This window comes from Chelonoidis abingdonii, chromosome 9, assembly GCF_003597395.2.
Source record: "Chelonoidis abingdonii isolate Lonesome George chromosome 9, CheloAbing_2.0, whole genome shotgun sequence".
Classification (NCBI taxonomy): domain Eukaryota; kingdom Metazoa; phylum Chordata; order Testudines; family Testudinidae; genus Chelonoidis; species Chelonoidis abingdonii.
This window is the reverse complement of record NC_133777.1, coordinates 85,096,733-85,118,925: the sequence shown is the minus strand read 5'-3', so window position 1 is coordinate 85,118,925 and position 22,193 is coordinate 85,096,733. Positions and strand designations below refer to the sequence as shown.

Below are 22,193 nucleotides of genomic sequence, written 5' to 3'. Positions count from 1 at the left end.
GAGATTCTGAAGGCAAATCAACAAAATGTTGTGGACTCAAGTTACCAAAATCTCCTGATAAATCTAGGAAAGACATTTTACCTTCCTCTACTGCCAGGAGAAGATCTAGTTCATATACCCTGGGACTAATGCATGAATGTCCCATGTTCTGTATAATACCAGCTAATGAGCGTCTTCTCTTCTGTCAGGAAAGATTTTGTATGTTTACCTACTCTCCACTCTTATTTGGCAACACAGTAACACGTTGGTGACCTTCTGAGGATAAGAAAATCTCATCTGATCTCTGTTCAACTCCTACATTTTCTAGTGCTGTATGGAGACAGGTTTTAAATGAGCTAAGCAATGTGCTTTTCACCCCTACCCTGCCATGCTATGTTCGTCTGATTTAGCTATTACAAACTTCCCTTAATTACATTTCATCTCATTTATTCTTTTACCTGTTACTTCTTCATTAAACCATTACTGTCTAATCATTACTGATCACCACAGTATGTTGTGCTTGCAGAAGCATGTTCCTTTATGTGACTCCAGCCTGATGTACTCATGATGCGTATCAGTCATTGCATGGGATCTGCGGCCGCCCTGGGATTTTTCCTTCAGCTGGTCTTGCCACTGGCCTTGCTGCTAAGGCGTGCCTGGGCCTGTTGCTAAGCATGCAGCCTTTCTGGTGCTCGCTCCATGAACTCACATGGAACAATTTGGATAGTGAGGGTGTTGAGAGCTATTGAACAAAACTAAACCCTGTATATGATGGACTATGAACGGACTATAAGGTGGATAGAAAGCTGGCGAGATTGTTGGGCTTAACCGGTAGTGATCAATGGTTCCATGTCTAGCTGGCAGTTGATATCAAGCGGAGTGGCCCAAGGGTTGGTCCCAGGGCTGGTTCTGTTCATCTTTATTAATGATCTGGATCGGGGTGGCCAATTTGAGCCTGAGAAGGAGTCAGAATTTACCAATGTACATTGCCAAAGAGCCACAGTAATACGTCAGCAGCCCCCCATCAGCTCCCCTACCCTGTTCCCAGCTCCTCCCACCCACCGGCAACCCCACCGATCAGTGTCTCCCCCTCCCTCCCTGCACCAACCAATCAACCGTTTTGTGGCATGCAGGAGGCTTGGAGGGGTAGCGAGTGAGAAGAGGTGGAGTGGGGGCAGGACCTGTGGCAGAGCTAAGGGTTGAGCAGTGAGCACCCCCTGGCACACTGGAAATTGATGCCTGTAGCTCCAGCCCCAGAGTCAGTACTTGTACAGGTTGATGCATATTAACTTCTGAAGAGCCGCATCTGCCTCTGGAGCCATAGCTTTGCCATCCCTGATGTGGATGATGGGATTAATTGCACCCTCAGCAAGTTTGCAGATGACACTAAAATGTGGGGAAAGGTAGATATGCTGGAGGGGAGGGATAGGGTCCGGAGTGACCTAGACAAATTAAAGGACTGGGCCAAAAGGAAGCTGATGAGGTTCAACAAGGACAAGTGCAGAGTTCTGCAGTTAGGGAGGAAGCATCCCATGCACTGCTACAGACTGGAAACCAACTGGCTAGGCAGCAGTTCTGCAGAAAAGGACCTGGGGTGACAGTGGATGAGAAGCTGGATATGAGTCCGCAGTTTGCCTTGTGTCAGAGGCTAACAGCTTTGGGCGGTAGTGGTAGGGCTTGCATAGGTTGGGAATGCCTATTCCCCTCTTTTGGCACTGTTCTCGTGTTAGGACTGAGCATTACTCCTTGTTCTGCCAAGTTGCAGTGAGGGGAGTCTTCAGGGTTGGCTATTTGGCAAACTTTTTCACTGTGGTTGGTGAGCACTATACTGGGCTTCCTAGGGAGATGGTGGATTCTTCTTCAGGTTTTTAAGGCCAGGGCCTGGCTGGATGTTTACTTTGGGGATTTGGTCTCTGCTCTGGCCTGGGTGTTGGACTGATCAAGGGTTGGCAACCTTTCAGAGTGCTGTGCTGATTTATTTATTGATTCTAATTTGGTTTTGTGGGCCGATTATTTGAATGTTTTTAGAGGTCTTTTTCATATGTCTATAACATAGACTGAACTATTGGGGTAACAAGTAAATTAAGTTTTTTTTAACATGCATCAGGAGATCATTTACCAGTTTAAATTAAATGACGCCCCCAGCCGGGCTGGCATGCCTGGGCAGTGTGAGTGCCACCGCAAAATCGGCCCGTGTGCGCCTTCGCCCGCTGCTAGGGTGCCTGCCCTGCTTAGTCCCCGTAGGTCCCTTCCCCCGTGTGATTTCTATTGCGACGGAACACCCCTTCAGTGGGCCTCTGCCGCCTGGTCCCAGCACCGATGGCCCTGCGTGCCCTTCCCTCCCATTCTGCAGGCACCCGGGTGCTTCTGAGCGGTAACATGTAATTAAGGCTAAACTAAGGCGCCAACACTCAGCGGCTTCCTCCAAGGGCGGCGCCGGCTGGGGGCCGGCGCGGCAGCCCGCCCCCCCCCACCTTTGGCGCAGCGGCCGCTCCCCCCTCCTTGTAAGTCGGAAGGGGCGGCCCCGCCCCGGCCGGGCCCCGCGGCGCCGAGATGCTGGGGGCCGAGGCGGGACGTCCGTGGGATGAGGAGCCGCTGTCGCGCTCGCCGGAGCGATGCAGGTCAGGAGGTTTGGGCACGGAGGAGACCAGCCAGGGGGCGCCTCGTCGCCGCCCTGCCCTGCGTTCCGCCGAGAGCTCAGGCGCCGGGTGTGTGGCCGCGCGGCCGGGTGGTCGTGGTCCCGCCCGGGGCGCCGCCTCCCTCAGCCGCAGCGGGGCCCGCCAGGGGCTGGGGCTGGGCCCGGCCCCGGGAGCTGCCGCTCACTCGCCTTTGGGCGCGCCGGAACCTTTGTACAGCGCCGGGCACCGCCGAGCCTGAGCCCCTGGGGAGCGCGGAAACGCAGGAAGCCGTTGGCTCCGCGGCTGAGCGGGCAGGTCTCTCTGTGCGGCCGGCACCTGCCGCTCGCCAGCCCCTGCCCGGCGTGTTGCAGCGCGGGGCGCGAGGCGAGGCTGAGTGTGGGTCTGCGGGGGCGCTCTGCCCTTGGCAGCTCGCCGGGTCCGTGAGGAGGCGAGCAGCGGGAGAACCAGCCCTTGGGGGATGTGCTGTTCGTACATGGGCTGTGAGCACTTCCTTGCCATAGGGTGACCAGCGGGCCTGATGTTCGGGTGCTTGTCCCGCATACCCACCGCTCTCTGGTCGGGACCCAGTTTGTCCTCATATTTCGCTCCGCTGGCAGCACTCGGCGCTCCCCCCCCCCCCCTGCGGGCAGCGCCTACCTTGCCATTAGCTCAGAAGGAACTGCTGGTGGTGTGTGCTTTGTGAGCATGGACGCACCAAGAGATCGCTAGGTAAGGGCACGTTCTTTTGGGAGGAAAGCTTCGCGTTTGGGGCTTCATCTATAAGGCATGAGGAAATCCCAGCAATAGCATTTTTTTTTTTTTACACTGAAGTCTTTGTAAAATTACATGCTGTTTGATACACACCCTAGTTTTCAAATGATCCGTTCCTGTTGCTCCTTATGCGGAGACAAGTTGCAGGAGCTGAGTTCTAGTGTACTTTATATTTTTCTCTCTGTCATTTGTGTAGGAGCACACACCTAAAGAAAACCCCAGTATGAACTGTGTATCAGAAAAAGCTGAACGAAGAGCAGTTTTCGGAAAACAAGTGAAAGTTCTTCTCACCCCATTATCCATGGAAAAAGAGAAACGCAACAAACGTCCACCCCAGAAACGCTTACTAGAAAAGTTTTCTAGTAATGAAGGGCCTTCAGAAAGAGAACCAAAAGTGAAAAAATCCCTTGATGATCCCACAACTCGCCAAATAAGAGATGTATCCTGTAAGGCTTCTTCCAGTCCACGAGGAGTAATCCCCAGTATGTCTTCAGTTCATCATAAAAGTAGCATGGTGTCGCCCACAAAGACCTCCATTACAGCTGATCATGATTCAGAAAACAATTGGGATACAGACAGTGAAGGAAGTAATTCTGATGTCTATCTGGTAAGAAACCAAACATGGTTTGTTTTTTGTGTGACTATATTCTCTTTTGCTTTTAGCTTCCTCAGTATATTCTTAGCCTAGCCCTCAATTTGTCTTATTTGGCATCTTTCACATTTTGAAACTTCGAGTATTGATGATTTTGTAAACGGGAAACTGTTTGCTCCATAGAGAATAGCAGAGGGAATACAATTATTTTATTTCATTATTTTAAAGATAGAAAAATAAGACCATGTTTTTCATGACTATTCAAGATAAGTTGTTCATTTTTACATAACCCTCTGTCTTAGATCTTTTTCGTAATGATACATATTGGCTGTAGGTAAATATTAGTTAACATAATTAATTCTTGACAGTCTGTAATGTATGAGAGACCATTTCTTGCAAACAGTTGTAGCTAAACAATCCTGATAGCAAAAATCCAACCTAAGGTCTTGATCCTAAACTGACTCTACATGGACCTTCCTGAGTTTTTTCAGTTTCAGGATTGGTTCCTAAAAGTTTTGTTATCAGAAAATTATTTTATTATCATATTGACCAGTATTGTCTTGTCATTTCCATGTGCTCTATTGTCTGTCTATCCATCTATTGTCTCTTTTCTTACACTTAGATTGCAAGCTCTTCGGGTAGAGTCTGCTTTTTTATTCTGTAGTTGTACAGGATTTAGCACAATGGGTTCCTGGTCCGTCATTAGGGCTCCTAGGTGCTATGGTAATCCAAATAATAATTTTCAGAATGTACTGCATTTCCCCTTTTCTCTAAGGTACCAAGAAATAACACATTTGCCTCCACTATTTTGCTTATGAATATAACTGAAAGATATATATCTGAATAATTCTACTCTTACGAAGAATTTAGCTACCTTTAGTTCTAAAAAGGACTCAATTTTTGTATAAACAATACCAGAGACAACTATTATAAGACAGCCTAATATCAGTATTGTTGTACATTTTTCAGTGTTGCATAATTGCTTCATGCTTTCATTTCTTGTTTATCGATGTAATAAAGATATTATTGAAATAATTTTAATATCCATAAAGCACTTTGACACAAATCTTTAATGCTCCGTCTTCATAAGTGTGTGCCTAAGCTGTGTGTGCAAAACACTCCTATCCTGATACAAAACCAGCTTGACTTCTGTCAATATGTGCAATTAAAGGTTTTCTAAAGTTACCATATTGACTTCTCCCACATTTTTCTTCAGATCTTCTTCAAAACTCAGCAGGTGTGCCTTCAAGAAATTTAATTCAGTCACCATTCCTTAAATATCAGTCTTTGGGGTTGGTCTGTTTTATCCTTTCCTGTTGTGGTGTATCACACTGATGGAGCGCTGTTAAAGCACTACTATCTAGGAGTATGTTGTAATGTGCCACTTTCCCCCTTTTCCTCCCAGTTCTGTTTTAACTAGTTTGTCAACTTTCTAGTGTTCTGTGCCTTTTTGCTTTTAATGACCTCATACTATAACAGTTGTTTGGAAATGGAGGAGCGTCAGGTACTCCTCACTATAAAGTAACATTTATTGTAAGAAAAGCTTGGAACCTAAAAAAAAATAAAATAAAAAAAAAGCCATGCAACTTTGTACAGTGCTTTATTTTCTCAACTGTCCAGGCCTTTTTGTGCACTCTGTGTAATATCCTAAACATTATTCTACAGAGTAATTTCTTTTGTTTGTTTTGCAGGATGGATCTTCACAGCTGTCAGCCTACGAAAGAAAAAGACTAAAGAACATTACAGAAAATGCTAATTTTTTTGCCTCTCTAAAGCTGCTTGAGGTTTGTATGATTTCTCCCTGGAGTAAGAATAAAATAGTCACTCTAAATGTAATAGGAATTGCCATACCAAAACTAACCCATAATTCATTTAGTTATGAAACATGCCTCTAACACTGTCCTATACCAGATGCTTCAGAGAGAGGTATAAAAACTTAACTGACTTTGCAATTATATATTACAGTGATCTACCACGGTGATCTGATTATGCTTTGTGCATACTTTTTGATAGGGCTCTATTTATTTATTTATTTTTTTAAGGTGGGATTTCATTCATTAATATTTTATAAAGCACTTAAATTATGGAAAGCATTATAAATGCTATGTATTACACTGCTACATACTGGAGGAAGTAATCCAACAAATTAAAGTAGTGACATTTTTAAATGTTATCTACAGATGCGCCTCCTGCTCTTCCTCTTCTTTCCAGATTCCTTCTCTCCTGTGTACTGTTCTTTCTCATAGGTCTACTCTGGCATTAAGGAGTAAGCTTCTTCCTTCAAAGTCCACTCCTTTGCTCACCCAGAGCCGGTTCTGAGCAGTCTCTGCTGTTTCTTCTCACAACAGAGCTAAAAAAGCTGGAGCTGGAGCTGTTCAGTCCGAGGTGCAGAGGCACAGAGAGCTCTAGCTGGGAGGAAACAGGGTTTATGCTCACCAAGACTCAATCTCTGTGGTTGGGGGAGGAGGGAGTGACTTTAGAAAATCTGCCCAGATGTCTCTGAAGAGCTCAGCAGAGCGGAGACAAGTTTAAGCCCCTCCCCTCTCCCCATGTTGCAGATTGGACTCCTTCCTACCTGTGTGCACGCACCACTCTAAAGTTCTGTGTGTCTGAAGAAATAAAACACTAAACAAGCACTCAGCTTCCCCCCGTTTGGTCTTTATCCCTGCAATTGTATGATGAATTCAAGTCCCATAGTGATTATAATTTTAGTGAGTTAAACTGCTGATATTACAGCTTTTATATATCTAATACTCTTCTGAATCTTATTCATAAATTGAAAATCTAATGTAAGTTTTTATGTATTGGCCTCTCTTTTAAAGTATGATTTCTGTTCGAAGTCACTTTCTGTGGTGCTTCTTGTTTAGGATTTTGTTTTTCTTATCACTGCAAAATGAATACAGCTATAGAATAGCAAGATGGACTGTATTCTGTTCTTGTGTGCCAGCCAGATTCTTCAGTGAATTTTTTTGGTAGTGGGTAACACAACTTGAAAGAACAAGAGGCAGAAACTGCACAGTTTGAGTTTTGGATTTACTTTAGTTTGTGGAATTGGAAGTTAGGAAAATTTGACTGGTAAACTGAACAAATCAGATAATTGAGAGAGAATACACAGAAAACTGTAATTTTTAGTCACTCCATAATCATTAGTTTCCTTTAGTTAATTTCATTGCACAAAAATATTCCAAAAACCCACTTGTTCGCCTGACTATATTTCTTACATTTCTTTAAAGTCAGCTGCAAGACTTCGCAAAATGGCAACCAAAGGACAATCTCATGGAATCAAAAGGTAAAATAACCATATCTGAGATATGCATCAAATTTTCTTTTGCTAATTCTACTTTTGTCTTATATATGTATGGAGTACATATTTAAATTTGGATCTGCTTTTCTCAAATGTAGCCACCGTGGCCACCAGGGTTTTGTCTTGCAACCACAGCCTCCTGGACTGTGATGGGGGATGGGCCAAAGCAGTGGCCCCTGCCCTGAGGTTGCCAGCAGAGACTGGGTCCTGCCCCCTTCTGGAGAGACAAATGCTTGAGAAGCAGGCTGCCAATGAGTTCCCCACCTTCCCTGGGGTCCCATCCATTCTTCCCATAACCTCTGGCCCCCACTACCACTGTACCCACCTCCCCATCCAGGGCTTAATTTGTCCCAGGGCTGAGTAAGTCTTCCACTGTGAATAGTGATATTTGTATGTTTGTTAATATCACTTTTCACAGCAGCAGACTTACTAGCTAGCAAGTCTTTTTTTAAAAAAGCAACTCAAAACACACAATAAACAAGAACATGCAAAGCACCTTATTTGTGTTTCTGTTCCGTTTAGTTCCAGTAAAGAATAGCAACAAGTGTACATTATTTTTATTGAGTCTGCAAAAAAATCCTAACATAAATAAATGGGAATGATTCAGACATATATGTGCATATTTATTTCTATCTTTCCTAAACTTAATTAGAAATTTTAGATAAAATTGTAACAGTGGTCACCAGCAAGCGAGGCCACCAAAAAATTTGTTGTGAGAACCTCTGATCTAGACCACCAGTTACCTTAAACTGTCCATGTCATTTCTCCATTGGTAGGTTTTCACTCAGTGTATTTCTGTCTCTCATCTCTTTTTTTTTTTTTTTTTTTTTTTTTTAAGGAGAAATAATGGTAGTATGAATGTCTTTCTGGTCAAAATATCATGAAAGTAGCTATTGTATTTTCAGTGAGATTTCAAGAGCAACTTGTTCTTATAGAATCATAAAATTTTAGGCTGGAAGGGACCTCAAAGCCATCTGGTATGGTATCTAGCTTGATGGCTAAGAAGAAAAAAATCAGTCTGATAATGGAACAAAGGGAAGGGGAGCTGGAGAGGAAGAATTTGAAAAAGGATAAAAGGGAACATTAAGTATAGGTATAATAGGTATAGAAACACAGCATTAAGTAAAAACAGGAAAACAAGCCACAGGGCAGAGGAATAAGAAGAAAATAAAATACAGTATGGAAGATGCTATAAAGGAAGACTAGTGGGTGGAACGGATCCTTGGAGAAAGACAGATTCAACATGTACATTTCAGCAACTAGGGGGTTGGCAAAGTAAAGGTATATGTGTTAATGGGGGGGTGTATTAGGGCATTGCTGAAAGAGGTCAGAGTTAAGCTTGCATGGGCAACCTTAACTTTGCATTTCCTGATTTCAGACATTTTGGGTTTTGCTCCACTCACTGTTCTGCCAGAGGATGCTATACCACCAACCAGCTTTAACTCTGTGTTAACTTAGTTGTTTGCCACTGAATAAATACCTAGAGTTGGGGAGAGAGGAGAACAGCGAGAGGGTAGATTATAACTGAAAACCAAAAGTGTAGTAAAGGTAAACATTCCTAGACAACATAGTCCAAAAACATAATATGGTGTAGTAATTCTTTTGTAGGCAAACAACTGTCAGGGATGGCCTAAGTATATTTGGTCCTGTCTCAGCACGTGGGCATGGACTAGACGACCTCTTCAGGGGGTTCCTTCCAGCCCTACATTTCTATGATTCTGTGATCAAAACACATTTCTAGACTGAATCAAAACTATTTGTGATATTAGTCTGGGTCAGAGCTCTAGAAATAAAGATCCAAACCAATTTTGGATTCCTTTACCCTAGGAACCTATTGCTTATTTGAATATATGTGTTTGACTATTTCCATTCCTCTAGAGTTAAGCCCAAAAAGACAGAAGCTGAGACAGTACGTCGAAGATCTATGCGCTTACAAAGAGTAGATCCATCAGGAGTTCCATTGCCAGAAATTCCAGCACAGCCAGAACCAGTAATTGATGAATATGTAAGATGGTGAAGGAGAAAGGAAGAAATACAGTACAGTGCATATTTGTCAGCTTTATGCAAACGTGTTCAATTTTTATTTAGAGAGATTGAAATTTGTCATAAATTTGAATGGCTTTGACTGTGATAATATTTATTCCTAATTGCTAAATAAGTTTTATTCAATAACCTGGAGATACTTGAGAAGTTTAGCATGCAGTGAATAGTATAGGTCAGATTCTTCCACCTTTATTTATGTTGAGTAGTACTTTGTTCCATGAAAAGCCTCACTGGTTTCTGTGGGGCTTCTCAAGAGCAAGAACAGGAGAATATGGCCCTGTGAAAGTGATCTAGGGTTGTGCAGAAACAAAGTAAATTTTATTCAAAATGATCTCAACAGAGCATGCTCCGAGAAGTTCTATTGAAAGGTAAATCTGATGGCAGAAGTGGAGTGTTTAATAGTTAGTTCTATGTTCTGAGGCTCAAGCTGAAGAAATAATACTTTCCCACTTCTGCGTAACATTCTATCAAGATTCTATAATGTTACCTATGTTCAGTAGTTCATAGACTCAGAATTGCAGCCACATTAATTCACATTTTTCGTGTTCGTTTTTTGTGTGTTCAGCGTATGTTGAACCTAACTTTTCATTAGCTTCTTTTTTCCTGAGACATGTACTACCTTATTTGAGGAAGTTATGCAGCAACATGTAAAATTATATTCCTGTGTGAGCTGATAATTTAGGTTTTCTGTATTACTATGGGAATAATGCTAAATTTCTGCAATATAGTTGTTGGAAACAGTGCTTCTCAGAGTTGGGAGAAAAGGAAAGGGTATAGGAGGCCACTTGTTTACTCACTTGTATTTACTATTTCCTGCCCTTCTCTCCTGGAATGAGATGTATTTTGATATGAATTCCTTTTTATGCACATTTTAATATTGTGACAGGATAGATTTATGTATGTGGCATATATAATTGCTGAGTAGCTCCCTTTGCTTATTAATTTTTCTAGTTGAATGAACTGGTTGGGAAGCTGTAAAAGATGCACATGGTATTTAACATTGTTTTTGCCCTTTAAATAGCCTCGGTTGCCACCTGGACCTCTTCCAATGGTACCTGCAAATCAGAGTAAGAGTAGTGAATTAATGGACACATTTCTGGATACATGGACAAAGATAAGTCAGGTATCCGTCATAATTTTTTAGGGGCATTTAACCTGAGCTCATAAGAACTTTACCTGTAAATTTGTGCCCAAATTTAACTTGTACTTTTTTTTTCTGTCTTACAATGAAGATAAACTCTAATGATGCTGAAAAACACATATGTAACTTAGAAAGGTAATCTATAACAATTTATTTCTGTCAATTTTAACTTTTTTGGGGGAAATATCTAACAATTTTATGATGTTGCCTAGATATAAAGCCAGTCTAAGTCATATGATCCTGAGTGAAGATGCTGTTACAAAAGTTGTCAAAAATAGAATATATTCTGTGGCTATCCATCCTTCTGAAAACCGGACCTTGGTGGCAGCTGGAGACAAGTCTGGACAGATTGGTCTTTGGGATTTGGTAAATTGCTTGTGTGATATCTCTTTGGGGGAGGAGAGGGTTGTGCTTAGGATTCATCTTTTGGGAATCTTATGGAGAGGGTGGGGAGTCAGATAACTGGTGAGAATGATTTTAGTAAATCTGATTAGTAGACAATTACTGAAGCGCGGCTCCAGTGCTAAGGTGGTAACATCTGCGAGACAATACTGTTTTGTGGGGGGTAGGCAATACAATTTTTATGTGCATGAGATGATGGCAATGAGGGAATCATGTCATCTCAACTAGTGTAAATAAAATTGTTATGCCATCACACACTAACATGCATTTATTTATGCTACATTGTCTCTCTCCTCTTATCAACAGAAGTTGGTCCAATAAAAGGTATCACCTCACTGACCTTTCTCTCACATTTTAGAAAATTACTGAATATTTGTTAGCATATCAAAACTACTATTTTTCATATCAGCTTGATCTGAAATCAAATTCTTAGTTATTCCTACAGTCAAAGTTCTTGTCCATGTGCTTCTCTTGTGACTTGATTATTGTAGCTTCTTTCACTCTGGCCTCCCTGACACCCGCATTGGCTCACTCACGTTCATACAGAATGAAGCTGCTACTGTAATCTTCCTTACCCACTGTTCTGAATGTGCCAGCTCTCTCTCTGTCTGCTCTAGCTCCGTGTCTTCTAATGCATTATATTCCAGCTTCTTGTCCTCATCTTTAAGACCCTTTACAATTCTGCCTTTTACTACTTTTTTGCAAATATTTTCTATTGTCACCATCCTTTCTGTTCTGCCATAGATGCCCATCTCTCTCTTCTAGAGCTGTTTGCTCTTCCTTTCATGCTGTCCCTTATACATGAAGCCACCCTCTCTGACTTAGTGTGTAAAGGTACTGTCTTAATAACTCTCCTCAAGACCCATTTCTGCCTTGATGCCTCCAAGAAATCAGTCAACTAATGTTAGCTAGATTAAGACACTCAAAGATGATAATATCAGCTATGTATAGGTTTAAAAAATCTTCATAATTTAGAGCCATCAAGTTGTGCCAACCAGTGTTGTTACATGATGAAGCGAAGTAGGATCCTGTGGTTCTGATGTCAGCTGTCCCAAGTTTGGTTCCAAGCTTTGCCATAGAGGCGCCCTTTGTGACTCCAGGCAGTGCATTTAGGGTGAAATCCTACCTCCATTGAAGCCAGTGGCAAAATGCCCTTTGACTTTACCCTTTAGCCTCTCTGTGCCTCAAAATAATAGTAAAATGGGAATGGGAATAATAGTACTCCTCTACCTGACAGGGATGTTGTGAGGATAAAAATATTAAAGATTATGAAGTGATCATGTACTAAAGTAATGGGGAACCCACAAGATCATTGTTCTCTTAGGTACCTGTTTCCATTATGCTTTTCCTCTATTGTTTGTTAGAATTTAAGACCAATTAACAATTCTAAAAGCAGAGGTTATATCTTTATATATGCTTGTATAGCACCCTGCACAATGTGGTCACATTCTTGATTGGTGCCTTTGATCGTTGCTGCAACACACACACACACACACACACAATGGGGAGGGGGGGGAGAGAGAGAGAGAGATGCACGCGCAAATTTGGAATAGTAAAACTCTCTAAAAATGACCTAATGTAATTATTCTCTATATCTGGGTTCTGTATCCATCAAGGATAAGACAAGTTTACTTTGCAGTAAGGGAGATTTAGTTTGGATCTTAGGGCAAAACTTTCTAACTATGATAGTTAAGCACAGGAACAAGGCGGTTATAGAATCCACATTCTTGGAGGTATTTAAGAACAAGTTAGACAGAGACTTGTCAGGGATGGTCGAGGGATATTTACTCTTGCCTTAGCATGGGGGAATGGACTAGATAAGTGCTTGAGGCCCCTTCCAGACTTACATTTCTATGGTCGTATGATATTGCAAATCAACAGAACAAGAAACAAATGCTTTTGCCGTAAGCCTGGAATCTCCCTTCTCCGGTGGAATCAGGCAGAAATTATCACATTACCCCATACAGTTTGTGTATTAGGCCTACAGAATTCTCATAATGTGCATGGGCAATAGGACCTACTCACCCTCTTACTCCAAATGACTAATGATAAAGGAAAAGCAAATGATACTTTAACCTCCTCAGGAAAGCTCGTCCACAAGAGAAGCTTGTGTTACTAATTAAGATGCAATAGCTGTCTTGGCTTTCTCTGAATTGAGTCTAGATTTACCGAGGGTAGCCCTGTTTTGGGGCAAAGAATAACATCCATAGAAGGAAGATGGAATCAGAACCAAAAAAGAAGCATTTGACTGTATTTTAAATTTTGATTGGATGCTGCAGTGGTATTATCTTCTAATAATGCTAAGATGTAGGAAAGTTTTACTGTTTAGTTTTTAATTCCCAAATTGAATGTAAACCAAGTATAGCAATAAAAACAATCTGATGAGATAGAACTTAAGTTCTAGCAGAAGTTGCAGCTCTTATTCTCTGGGAGGTACAGCAACTATGAAATTGTCAGTCAATGTCTCACACATGTAACTAAGCCAGTTGTACAGTGATGAAAAGGATGAGGGGAAACAAAGCATGGGCCTGTCAGTAGTATGTTGAACTGTAAATCATGCGTAAAATAATGCGCTGTGCCCTTAGGCAGAACTCACTGAGATCAGTAGCAGTGTAGCCTGAGCAAGGGCTCCAAAGACTTGCCTCAGAGAGGTTCAAAAAGGGCAAAATTTACAATTTGGACTGCTGGAAGCAGCCTCGTTCTATTAGTTTACCTAGTGGCATGGATTTGTTGCTGTGCCATCATTCAGAAAAGATCAGGAGAAAGCAAATCAATATTAGTCGTGATACAGAATTGAGCCATAAGTAACTTTTGAAAGAGCAATAAATGTAGAAGTAGAAATGACATGTTTAAGTTAACATTGTATTCATTAAATCTTTATATTGTCAGAACTGTAAATCTGAAGATGGAGTGTATGTCTTTATACCACATAGTCAGCCAGTAAGCTGCATGTATTTTTCTCCATTTAATCCTGTTCATCTGCTATCCTTGAGCCATGATGGAACAGTACGATGTGGCGATGTTACCAGAGCTGTCTTTGAAGAGGTGAATGTTCATGCACTTCTATTATGCATAAGTCTCCTTATGAATCTATCAATATATATAGCTATGAAGTATATTCAGCCACTTAATACCCAAAATAATTTGTTAGCTCCTTGGGTTGCTGGAAAGTTTACCACTATTCCCTCATAAGGCTACATAAAATAACCATAAAAAACTTTTTCATAAAAATGCAGCCAAAAAATAAATAAATTGGAAACTGCATAGCCATTCAAGTATCTGGAAAATTTTCCTTGTTTTTCATTTGACTGCAATATTTTAAGAGAACAACATCCTCATAACATGACAGGGACACCTTCTTTAACTTATTCTCAGTAAGGAAATCTGTTTCATGTTAAAATGAGATCCTCTGCATCCATGTGACTCTTTATTTAACCCAGCAAATCTCTTCAGGTTTTTTTTTTTAAGAGAGTATATTTTAAAGCAGCAAATTAACAGTTTTTCTTTAGAGGTGCTCTGAAAATATCAATCATGATGCAATGTAAAACTTGTTATCTTAATTGTTCTCACCCTTTTCCCCAGACGACTGCTTGGAGCTCCACAAAGAGGCCAAGTGGCACATACATCCTATCTTTGTGGATCTTGGGAAGAGATTGGCAATTCTTCTATCCTAGTGGGTCTCAAACTTTTTTACTGGCGACCCCTTTCACATTGCAAGCCTCTGAGTGCAACTCCCCTAATAAATTAAATACATGGTTTAATATATTTAACACCATTATAAATGCTGGAGGCAAGTGGGGTTTGGGGTAGAGGTTGAGAACTTGCGACCCCCCCTGTAATGACCTCGCAACCCCTGAGGGGTCCCGACCCCCAGTTTGAGAACCCCTGTTCTATCCTATTTGCCTGGTCCTGGCTTCTCATGGTCGCATGGCATCACAAGAGGAGTGCTGCTAGTGGCCAGGTTCCCCTGGAGGGCATAGTAATGAAGTCTTAAATTAATGTTGCTTAAAGTACCATTACCTTAACTGTGGATAATTGCCACTGTGATGGGAGACTGGCATGGACAAAGGCTTCTCCTCATTCTGAGTTTGTTCCTCAAATTCCATGGAGCCTGATCCTTCTTGGTGCACCTAATGAGGGTCTTCCCTGGGACTGGGATGGGGACAAAGCCAGTACAACCCACTTCAGTACGCAACTGAGATTTGCTTGGTCAGTCTTTCCTTTGCTTGTGGAAATAGCGTGATGACAAGACCTTATGTAGGAGTTATAAATATAGGATTCGAAGTACATGGTATTTGCCATACTTTGCATTGTGTTCAGTCTATTGTTTCTATATAGGATATTTTGTACACTTCCTGTATTCCATGTGGTCTCCATGAAAAAGCTACTTAAATGGATTGCTGCTGTTTTTAATTAATGTTACTAGTATAATTCAGTGTGAAAGGAAATAGAATATAATCTGCTTAAACTATAGCTATTGTATACTTCAATAGCTGTGAAGTATCAATATGAAAATAGTTGATTAGTCTGATTTTATTTTTAACCAATTACATATTGCTTTACATAAACTTCTGTTCCATACTTAGGTGTACAGAAGTGAAGAAAACAGCTTTTCTTCCTTTGACTTCTTGGCAGACAATGCCTCCACGTTGGTGGTAGGACAGTGGGATGGTGACGTGGCTATTGTGGACAGACGGACACCAGGAACAACTTCTGAACTTATTGCAAACATTAATTCAAAGACAACAAGAACTGTCCATGTTCATCCAGTGAACAGACAGTATTTCATTGCTGCCGGTGCAGTGTATGTACTTCAAAATGTATTAGAGTGATTTGTGTGCTTTAAGAGCTCCGCGCAGTGGTTTCACAGGAAGGCATTGGGAATCGGCTGTAAATGGCATTGGGCTGGGGAGAGCGATCATCTACTGATATTTATAATATGGACGTTAGTTTTTTAGCCTAAATATGTATGTTCAAGGTTTTTCTGATCATTTAGGAAAATGTTCTACAAAGAAACTTAAAATCTGATATAATTTGGCTTTCCCTAATATTTTGGTGTTGGGAGTAAGAAAAGGATTTTATGGGACATTTTGTTTTTGGGAAAAGAGGATTAAAAGTACTAGCACACCCGCAGTTGCCATTTTCATGGATGGTGCCACTTCAGAAATGAGTAGCATCATTTTTTTAGTGATCCTTGGGGAAAATAAAAGCTTTTGGTAATGGCTTATGAAGGAATTGACATTTGTCATTACTGTTTGCCTTGTGAGTGGTATAGGGCAGGGCATACTACAAATTCTAGCTGTTAAAAGGCAATTATTATTGTACTTAGGTTTTTTAAGGTGCAGCTAGTGCACTCTGTTCCTCTACTTCCATGTAAGTAGAAACTGAAAATTTAAATTTTCAAGATTATTCATTTACATCATGTTATAGTAGTTATGTAATTACTTCACGTTCCATACTGAAACCTGTCATAAAATGGCGTGGTGTTTGTGTCTTGCAGGAATGTTTGCATTTTTGATACACGATACCTGAAGCCTAATGGAAACAAGCCCATAAGCTTTCTCAGTGGACACACAAAGAGTGTTGCGTCTGCGTATTTCTCACCTATTACTGGTAACAGAGTGGTGACAACGTGTGCTGATGATACGTTGAGGTAAGGGTGTGGGAAGGAAGGTAATACAGAAGTACAGTTCACTGCCTAATATTTGTTCTTGATAGCTTTTTTCTTGACATTTTTAAGTAGAATTTCTTGTAATTTTTTTTTATAACAAATGATTGTTTACATTTTTGCCCTCATTTCTCTTTAGAACCTACAACTGTGACCATAAATAGACACAGAGACAGGACTAGCTTTTTTTAAAAAAACTGGTTAATGAGTCCATGTATAGCAGTTACAAGTGCTGAGATCCTGAATTTCTTCAGTGTTGCTGCTGAAAGTCTTGCAAAACAGCTGGTGTTTTTATATGTTGCCTGAAGGTGGATAAAACATATGACATAATTAGGACTGAATTCATAGCATGGACTGTATTTTTAAAAAAGTCTCACTTTTCATGCTGTCAGTTTTGTGATCATTATTTAAATAATCTGGACATCTAAGTATCTGATTTACATCACAAATTGGGTACTTAAATGTTTAGGTAACCTATATATTACATCACAGAATAGTAGGCACAAAATAGGAGGCCTGGTTAAGGCTAGGCTGAAAAATCAAGCCCTATACAAAACAGTGTGTGTTTAAAAACAAAATCATATTCTTTCAAGAATGTATGCAATAATCATACCTCTGTAACTGACATGTCAGAGAGAGGTGGATGAGAAGACCGTGAAAGAGAGCAAAGAGGAAAGCACAGCAGGCCTCAAGTTGTAATAGTCCACTGGCTTCATCTTCTGGCCTTGCGCTTTACCCCTGTTTTATTCACGGCAATGACTGTTGCTCAAGAATTGGACTTCTCAGCCACTTGCAATGCTGCAGCACAACAGACAGTAACTGAGCTGTGTTGGGGCTTACATCATCATCTTTCAAAATGGATGGTTGCGATTACTTCATAAATTACATGTATGTGTTTGATACTAATTCTGTGTGGACCGAAGGAAGTGCAGCTGCATGAGCTCTTTGTATATTACGTGTAATACATCTTTACAGCTCCATATGTGCAAGAGATATTTAAAGACCTAGCCTTAAAACATAGGGTGTGATATGGAACCAGCCCAGTAGTAATCTTTGCAGTTCGAACAAGACAAACATAGAAGTTCAGATATTTCAGATATATTTTCAGAAGAGCATATTAGTAGTGGGGGGGTCTGTGTGAGCTTTTTACTTCGGGTAACCCTCTACTCCATAGGCTTTGGAGCCAGGAACAGGCACCAGCGCTTACATAAACAAAGGTTAGAAGGGACCATCATGATCATCTAGTCTAGCAGTTCTCAACCAGGGGTCTGAGGCCTCCTGGGGGGCTGTGAGCAGGTTTCAGGGGGTCCACCAAACAGGGGTGGCATTAGACTTGCTGGAGCCCAAGGCAGACAGTTGAAGCCCTGCTGTGTGGGGCAGAAGCCCAGGGCCCTGAGCCCCACTACCAGGCTGTGAAGCCGAAGCCTGAGCAACTTAGCTTTGCAGGGTCCCCTGTGGTGTGGCGCCCCGGGCAGCTGCCCTGCTGGCTACCCACCCCCTAATGCTGGTCCTGACTTTTAATCTACTGGGTATGCAGAAAAACAGTTGTGGCATGGGTTGGCCATGAAGTTTTTATAGCTTATTGGAGATGGGGGGGTCAGAAAGAAAAAGGTTACGAATCCTTTGCCTCTGACCTCTGCACACTGCAGACCACAAACCTCACCCATCCTCCCCTGTAATAGACCCCTAACTTGAGGCTGAGTTACTGAAGTCCTCTAATCAGAATTTAAAGACTTCTTGTTACAGTCAACTTTTTTGGGGGGGGGCTGGGATAAGCTTGAATGGTGTTCTGACCCCACGTGCCAGGTTCCAATGCCACTCACTCAGATTTGGGGGGCGTGGGTATAGGTGCTCATAGGCCAGGGCATTAGGTTGCTGGTGTGGTGGTCACCTGAGAGGGGAAGAGGAAGATCAGGCGGAGGAGCAAATCTCTGCCTCCCGCTGTCCCTGTTTAAATTGCCCTCTGCAGCCCCTGCTGCGCTCCAGTGTTGTAAGGTAACAAACTAAAGTAATTCTGTTCAAAAAGACAAACATTTGCTTTAGAACACTTATCTGTTAATGGAATCAGGACTTTAACACCTGTCCCTGAATTGGATTTTACAAGTGCAGAACCAATTACTGTATTCCAAAACTTGTATTATCTGTTTCCTGACTCTATACATAAGCATTTTACAAGTAAGTCTTGTTTTTATTTGTGTGTGTGTGTATATATTATTTTTGATGATTTGCTTTACTTCACAGAGTCTATGATACCAGCTCTTTATCATCTACGATTCCTGTCCTCACTGCTGTCAGGTAAGTTACATATACCAGTGCTAAGGATCTGGCATAAGGATTGTGGCTGCTTTGAGTTGCTATAAAGCTAGCATAACCACTTGGTGGAGAGAGCTGCCAGGTAGCAGAGAGCTGTCCTAGTGGCTTGTACTCTGAAAAGCAGGCATGGCTGGGGCTTGCCTAAACCTGGTGATTCTCCAGCTGCTAGAACAGCTATTGGTGTCCTAGGCAGCTGCATAAGAGAGAGCAGCCCTGACGCTGTACTTTATTAGACAGAGGACTAGCTTTGGTCCTCAGCTAAACTCAGGATCAGGGTTGTGTATAGCCACCCTGCTCCAGGCACAGCTTGGATACAGCCCAAAGTTTGAGTCCACTAGATTGGTGAGGAGGCTTTTAATATCTTTTTGTGTAACTAAAGTATTAAAGCCTGTTATGTCCCTGTGCTTTTGAAAAGTTTCCTCATGTTTCAGGGTGTGGTCTCATTGGTGTTTCTTTTATAAATTTTGTAATTCTAAAAATATTTTGTAATTGACCAAGCTCCTCAAAGCAAAACATTTTGATAGTAAAGGGCACTGCTTATAAGTGGAGATATCTATCTTTTCCTTTCCTTCATTCCCACTTTGTCCAGGCCTAAAGCTTGCAAATCCTTTCTGTGAACTGTAAAGGCTGGACTCCCTCCATCAGATCAGTCGTTGTCCCCTCTGGGGTCACTGAGGGGCTGGTATAGGTATGGCTGGCCTGAAAAATTAAAAATTTGCATTTTTTAAAAGGGTTTAATGGTTTTCCCCTGGATTTGTATCAAAAGATCATCCCAGAGCTTTGAGTATCTTTTACAAATAGTTGCTGCTTATGTCAGAGGATCTCTTGCTATATTTTTCTTGCCTGTAGTCCTGCTTTTTGTCCTCTTACAATCGCTTCCTCTAGAAGGCCTGGTGAGAGGAAAGGGGTGGATCTTATCATTAAGGTACACTTCTCCTCTGATCTGTTGAGGAGTAATGTTGAATGATTCTGAAAAGTACCAACCCCAAACGAGTTGAATGTGATGATGGCTAGAAGGTGAGGAAAGATGTGTGGCTAACGGATGCTCTAAACAAGAGCACTTGAAATGGCAGTATTTTAAATATGCAACTTACTAAATTCAGTGTTCGATTTTCATGTTTTCTCTTTCATTTTTCTGAATAGACATAACAATAACACCGGACGCTGGTTAACTAGGTTCAGAGCAATATGGGATCCTAAACAGGAAGACTGTTTTGTGGTTGGCAGTATGGCACGCCCAAGGCAAATAGAAATCTTCCAGGACACTGGTGAACGGTTACACTCTTTTTATAACGTAGATTACCTTGGCTCTGTTTGTTCCATCAATGCTGTGCACCCTACAAAGAATATCTTAGTGGGTGGTAACTCCAGTGGTCGTCTCCATGTTTTTAAGGATTGAAAAGGTCACTGAATTTTTTTCCTACATAAAGTATGTTTGTTTCTCAGGAGAAAAATATGCATTAAAAGGTTTTAAATTACATTTTATTATTTTGGAAATATTCTGTATTATTTTTTTCTTTTTTAAAGTTCCAAATATTAAATCTGTAGCAGTTCTACCACACCAACCTGTGGTGAGTCGTGTGTATTCAAGTATTGGGAAAAGCTGCATCCATAATAAAAAGTCCTATTTCCTAAAGCCATTTTAAGTATGACCTTTAACAAATATTTATCACATATAGTTTTAACATTAGACCTTTTCTAGACTGGGCCTCAGCTTGCTCTTTAGATGTAATACATCATGATTGTGGCTTTCCTGAAGTTTACCCTAAGCTTACTATACAACATAGTCTGTGTTTTTCAGTAAAACATATTAGTTTAGTAAAATGTCTGACACTGGGCCATGAAATCTTACTCCCAGAATTGTTTAATATTGGTGTGTGTAAATGAATGTTGTCAGGTGCTCTGAGAATTAGGTAAAGAAGACGATGATAAACAGCAATACATTGAGTTGATCAGTTGTTTTAGGATGCTGCATTATGTGTGAACTGTAATTTTATTTAACCTCTTCACTGATAATTGGAGATGGAAGGAAACAGCACTTTGATGAAATTTCACAGATAATATTGAGGGATGTAGAGCTGGGTGTCACTGTGTGGGTTTGCTGTTCTGGTAGCATCTTCAAACTTGTCTCAGGGATTAAGGTCCCATTGTTGGAAGCACTGCACATCTGTAACACAGACAACAGTCCCTGCCCCAGAAAGTTCACTTTCTACAGCTGAGCTAGGACACAACAACCTAAATACAGAGAGGATGGGGTGAGCTGAGAGGATAAGGTAATAAAATAAACAGGGTTTTGCTGAAAAGCACAAATCACACGTTGTTGCTTGTCTAATGGTTTCATTGTAAAGGTGACAGGGTTGCAGCAGGATATTGTATTCTCTCTCTAAGGTGGCTAAGCTGTTGAATAATACAGTGGAAAGGATTGAGCCTTGCCCCTCTGCAGCTGAGGGATTTGGATGTGGGGGAACAATTGCCCATAAAGACTCTTGAGTTCAGTCTGAGTGGAAGGACCTGAGCCATTCAGGATTTTCCATGCTTCTCTGCAGCTGTTTCGAGACAGGGCAGGGGTGTATGGTGGTGACTGGTACTAATCATAGAATGTCAGGGTTGGAAGGGGCCTCAGGAGTCATCTAGTCCAACCCCCTGCTCAAAGCAAGACTGATCCCCAGACCCCTAAATAGCCTTCTCAAGGATTGAACTCACAACCCTGCGTTTAGCAGGCCAGTGCTCAAACCGCTGAGCTATCCCTCCCTGCTAAATGCCACAGAGAAGTCCAGGAGGAAGAGTGGATGCATACCACATAACTATGAATAGCAAATGGTCTTCTACCAGATTAACAAGTCTCAAGTCTGGGCCGTGCCCTGGCCTGACTGAGAAGGAACATGTATACTGACTTGACAAGTGACATTGGAGACAGGTTTTGCTAGCTTCTTGATTTTTAGCTTGTGTAGAAAAGGGAGGTGAGGTGATCTGTAGTTTGTGATATTGCAGCATCTCAAAGTAGTTTATTTTAGTATTGCTTGTAGTAATGCGCCTGCTAGATCATCATCGCCGCCTTTGACAGGAACAGCCCCTTTTAGGAGGGGGCTGCAGATGTTTCACACACTCTCCCTTAGCATCCAGCAAGGCAAGGGGTCAGAGTTGCAGGTGGTGGCACTGACTGCTCTGTGTTTCCATAACACTATTACTTGTGTGAATGGGCTCAAACTTTGGAAGGAGGGCATTGTGTTTCTGGTCCTGCTTTCAGCTTGTTCTTGATGGCCCAAGGCTGTCCCAGATGTCGGTGTGTTTTTTTTCTGAGAATTGAGAGAATTCTTGGCAACAGGAGATAACGAGTTACTGGGCCAAGGGGAGATGGTCTG

The 22,193-nt window shown here is 41.6% G+C and overlaps 1 protein-coding gene across 2 annotated transcripts; it reads left to right on the top strand.

Moving 5' to 3' along the window:
* The first annotated feature begins 2,510 nt into the window (after positions 1-2,510).
* On the top strand, positions 2,511-20,328 carry WDR76 (WD repeat domain 76). 2 transcript variants are annotated; one of them, XM_032788623.2, is made up of 13 exons: positions 2,511-2,600; positions 3,565-3,975; positions 5,652-5,744; positions 7,194-7,249; positions 9,143-9,269; positions 10,329-10,430; positions 10,540-10,583; positions 10,661-10,814; positions 13,740-13,895; positions 15,437-15,654; positions 16,351-16,503; positions 18,760-18,813; positions 19,975-20,328. In XM_032788623.2, exons 1-13 carry the CDS (start codon positions 2,595-2,597, stop codon positions 20,228-20,230), a joined length of 1,830 nt encoding a protein of 609 aa, XP_032644514.1. In that variant the 5' UTR covers positions 2,511-2,594; the 3' UTR covers positions 20,231-20,328. The 2 variants fall into 2 exon arrangements, with proteins under 2 accessions (XP_032644514.1, XP_074925863.1); XM_075069762.1 differs by lacking the exon at positions 2,511-2,600 and adding an exon at positions 3,304-3,326.
* The last annotated feature ends 1,865 nt before the right edge of the window (positions 20,329-22,193 follow it).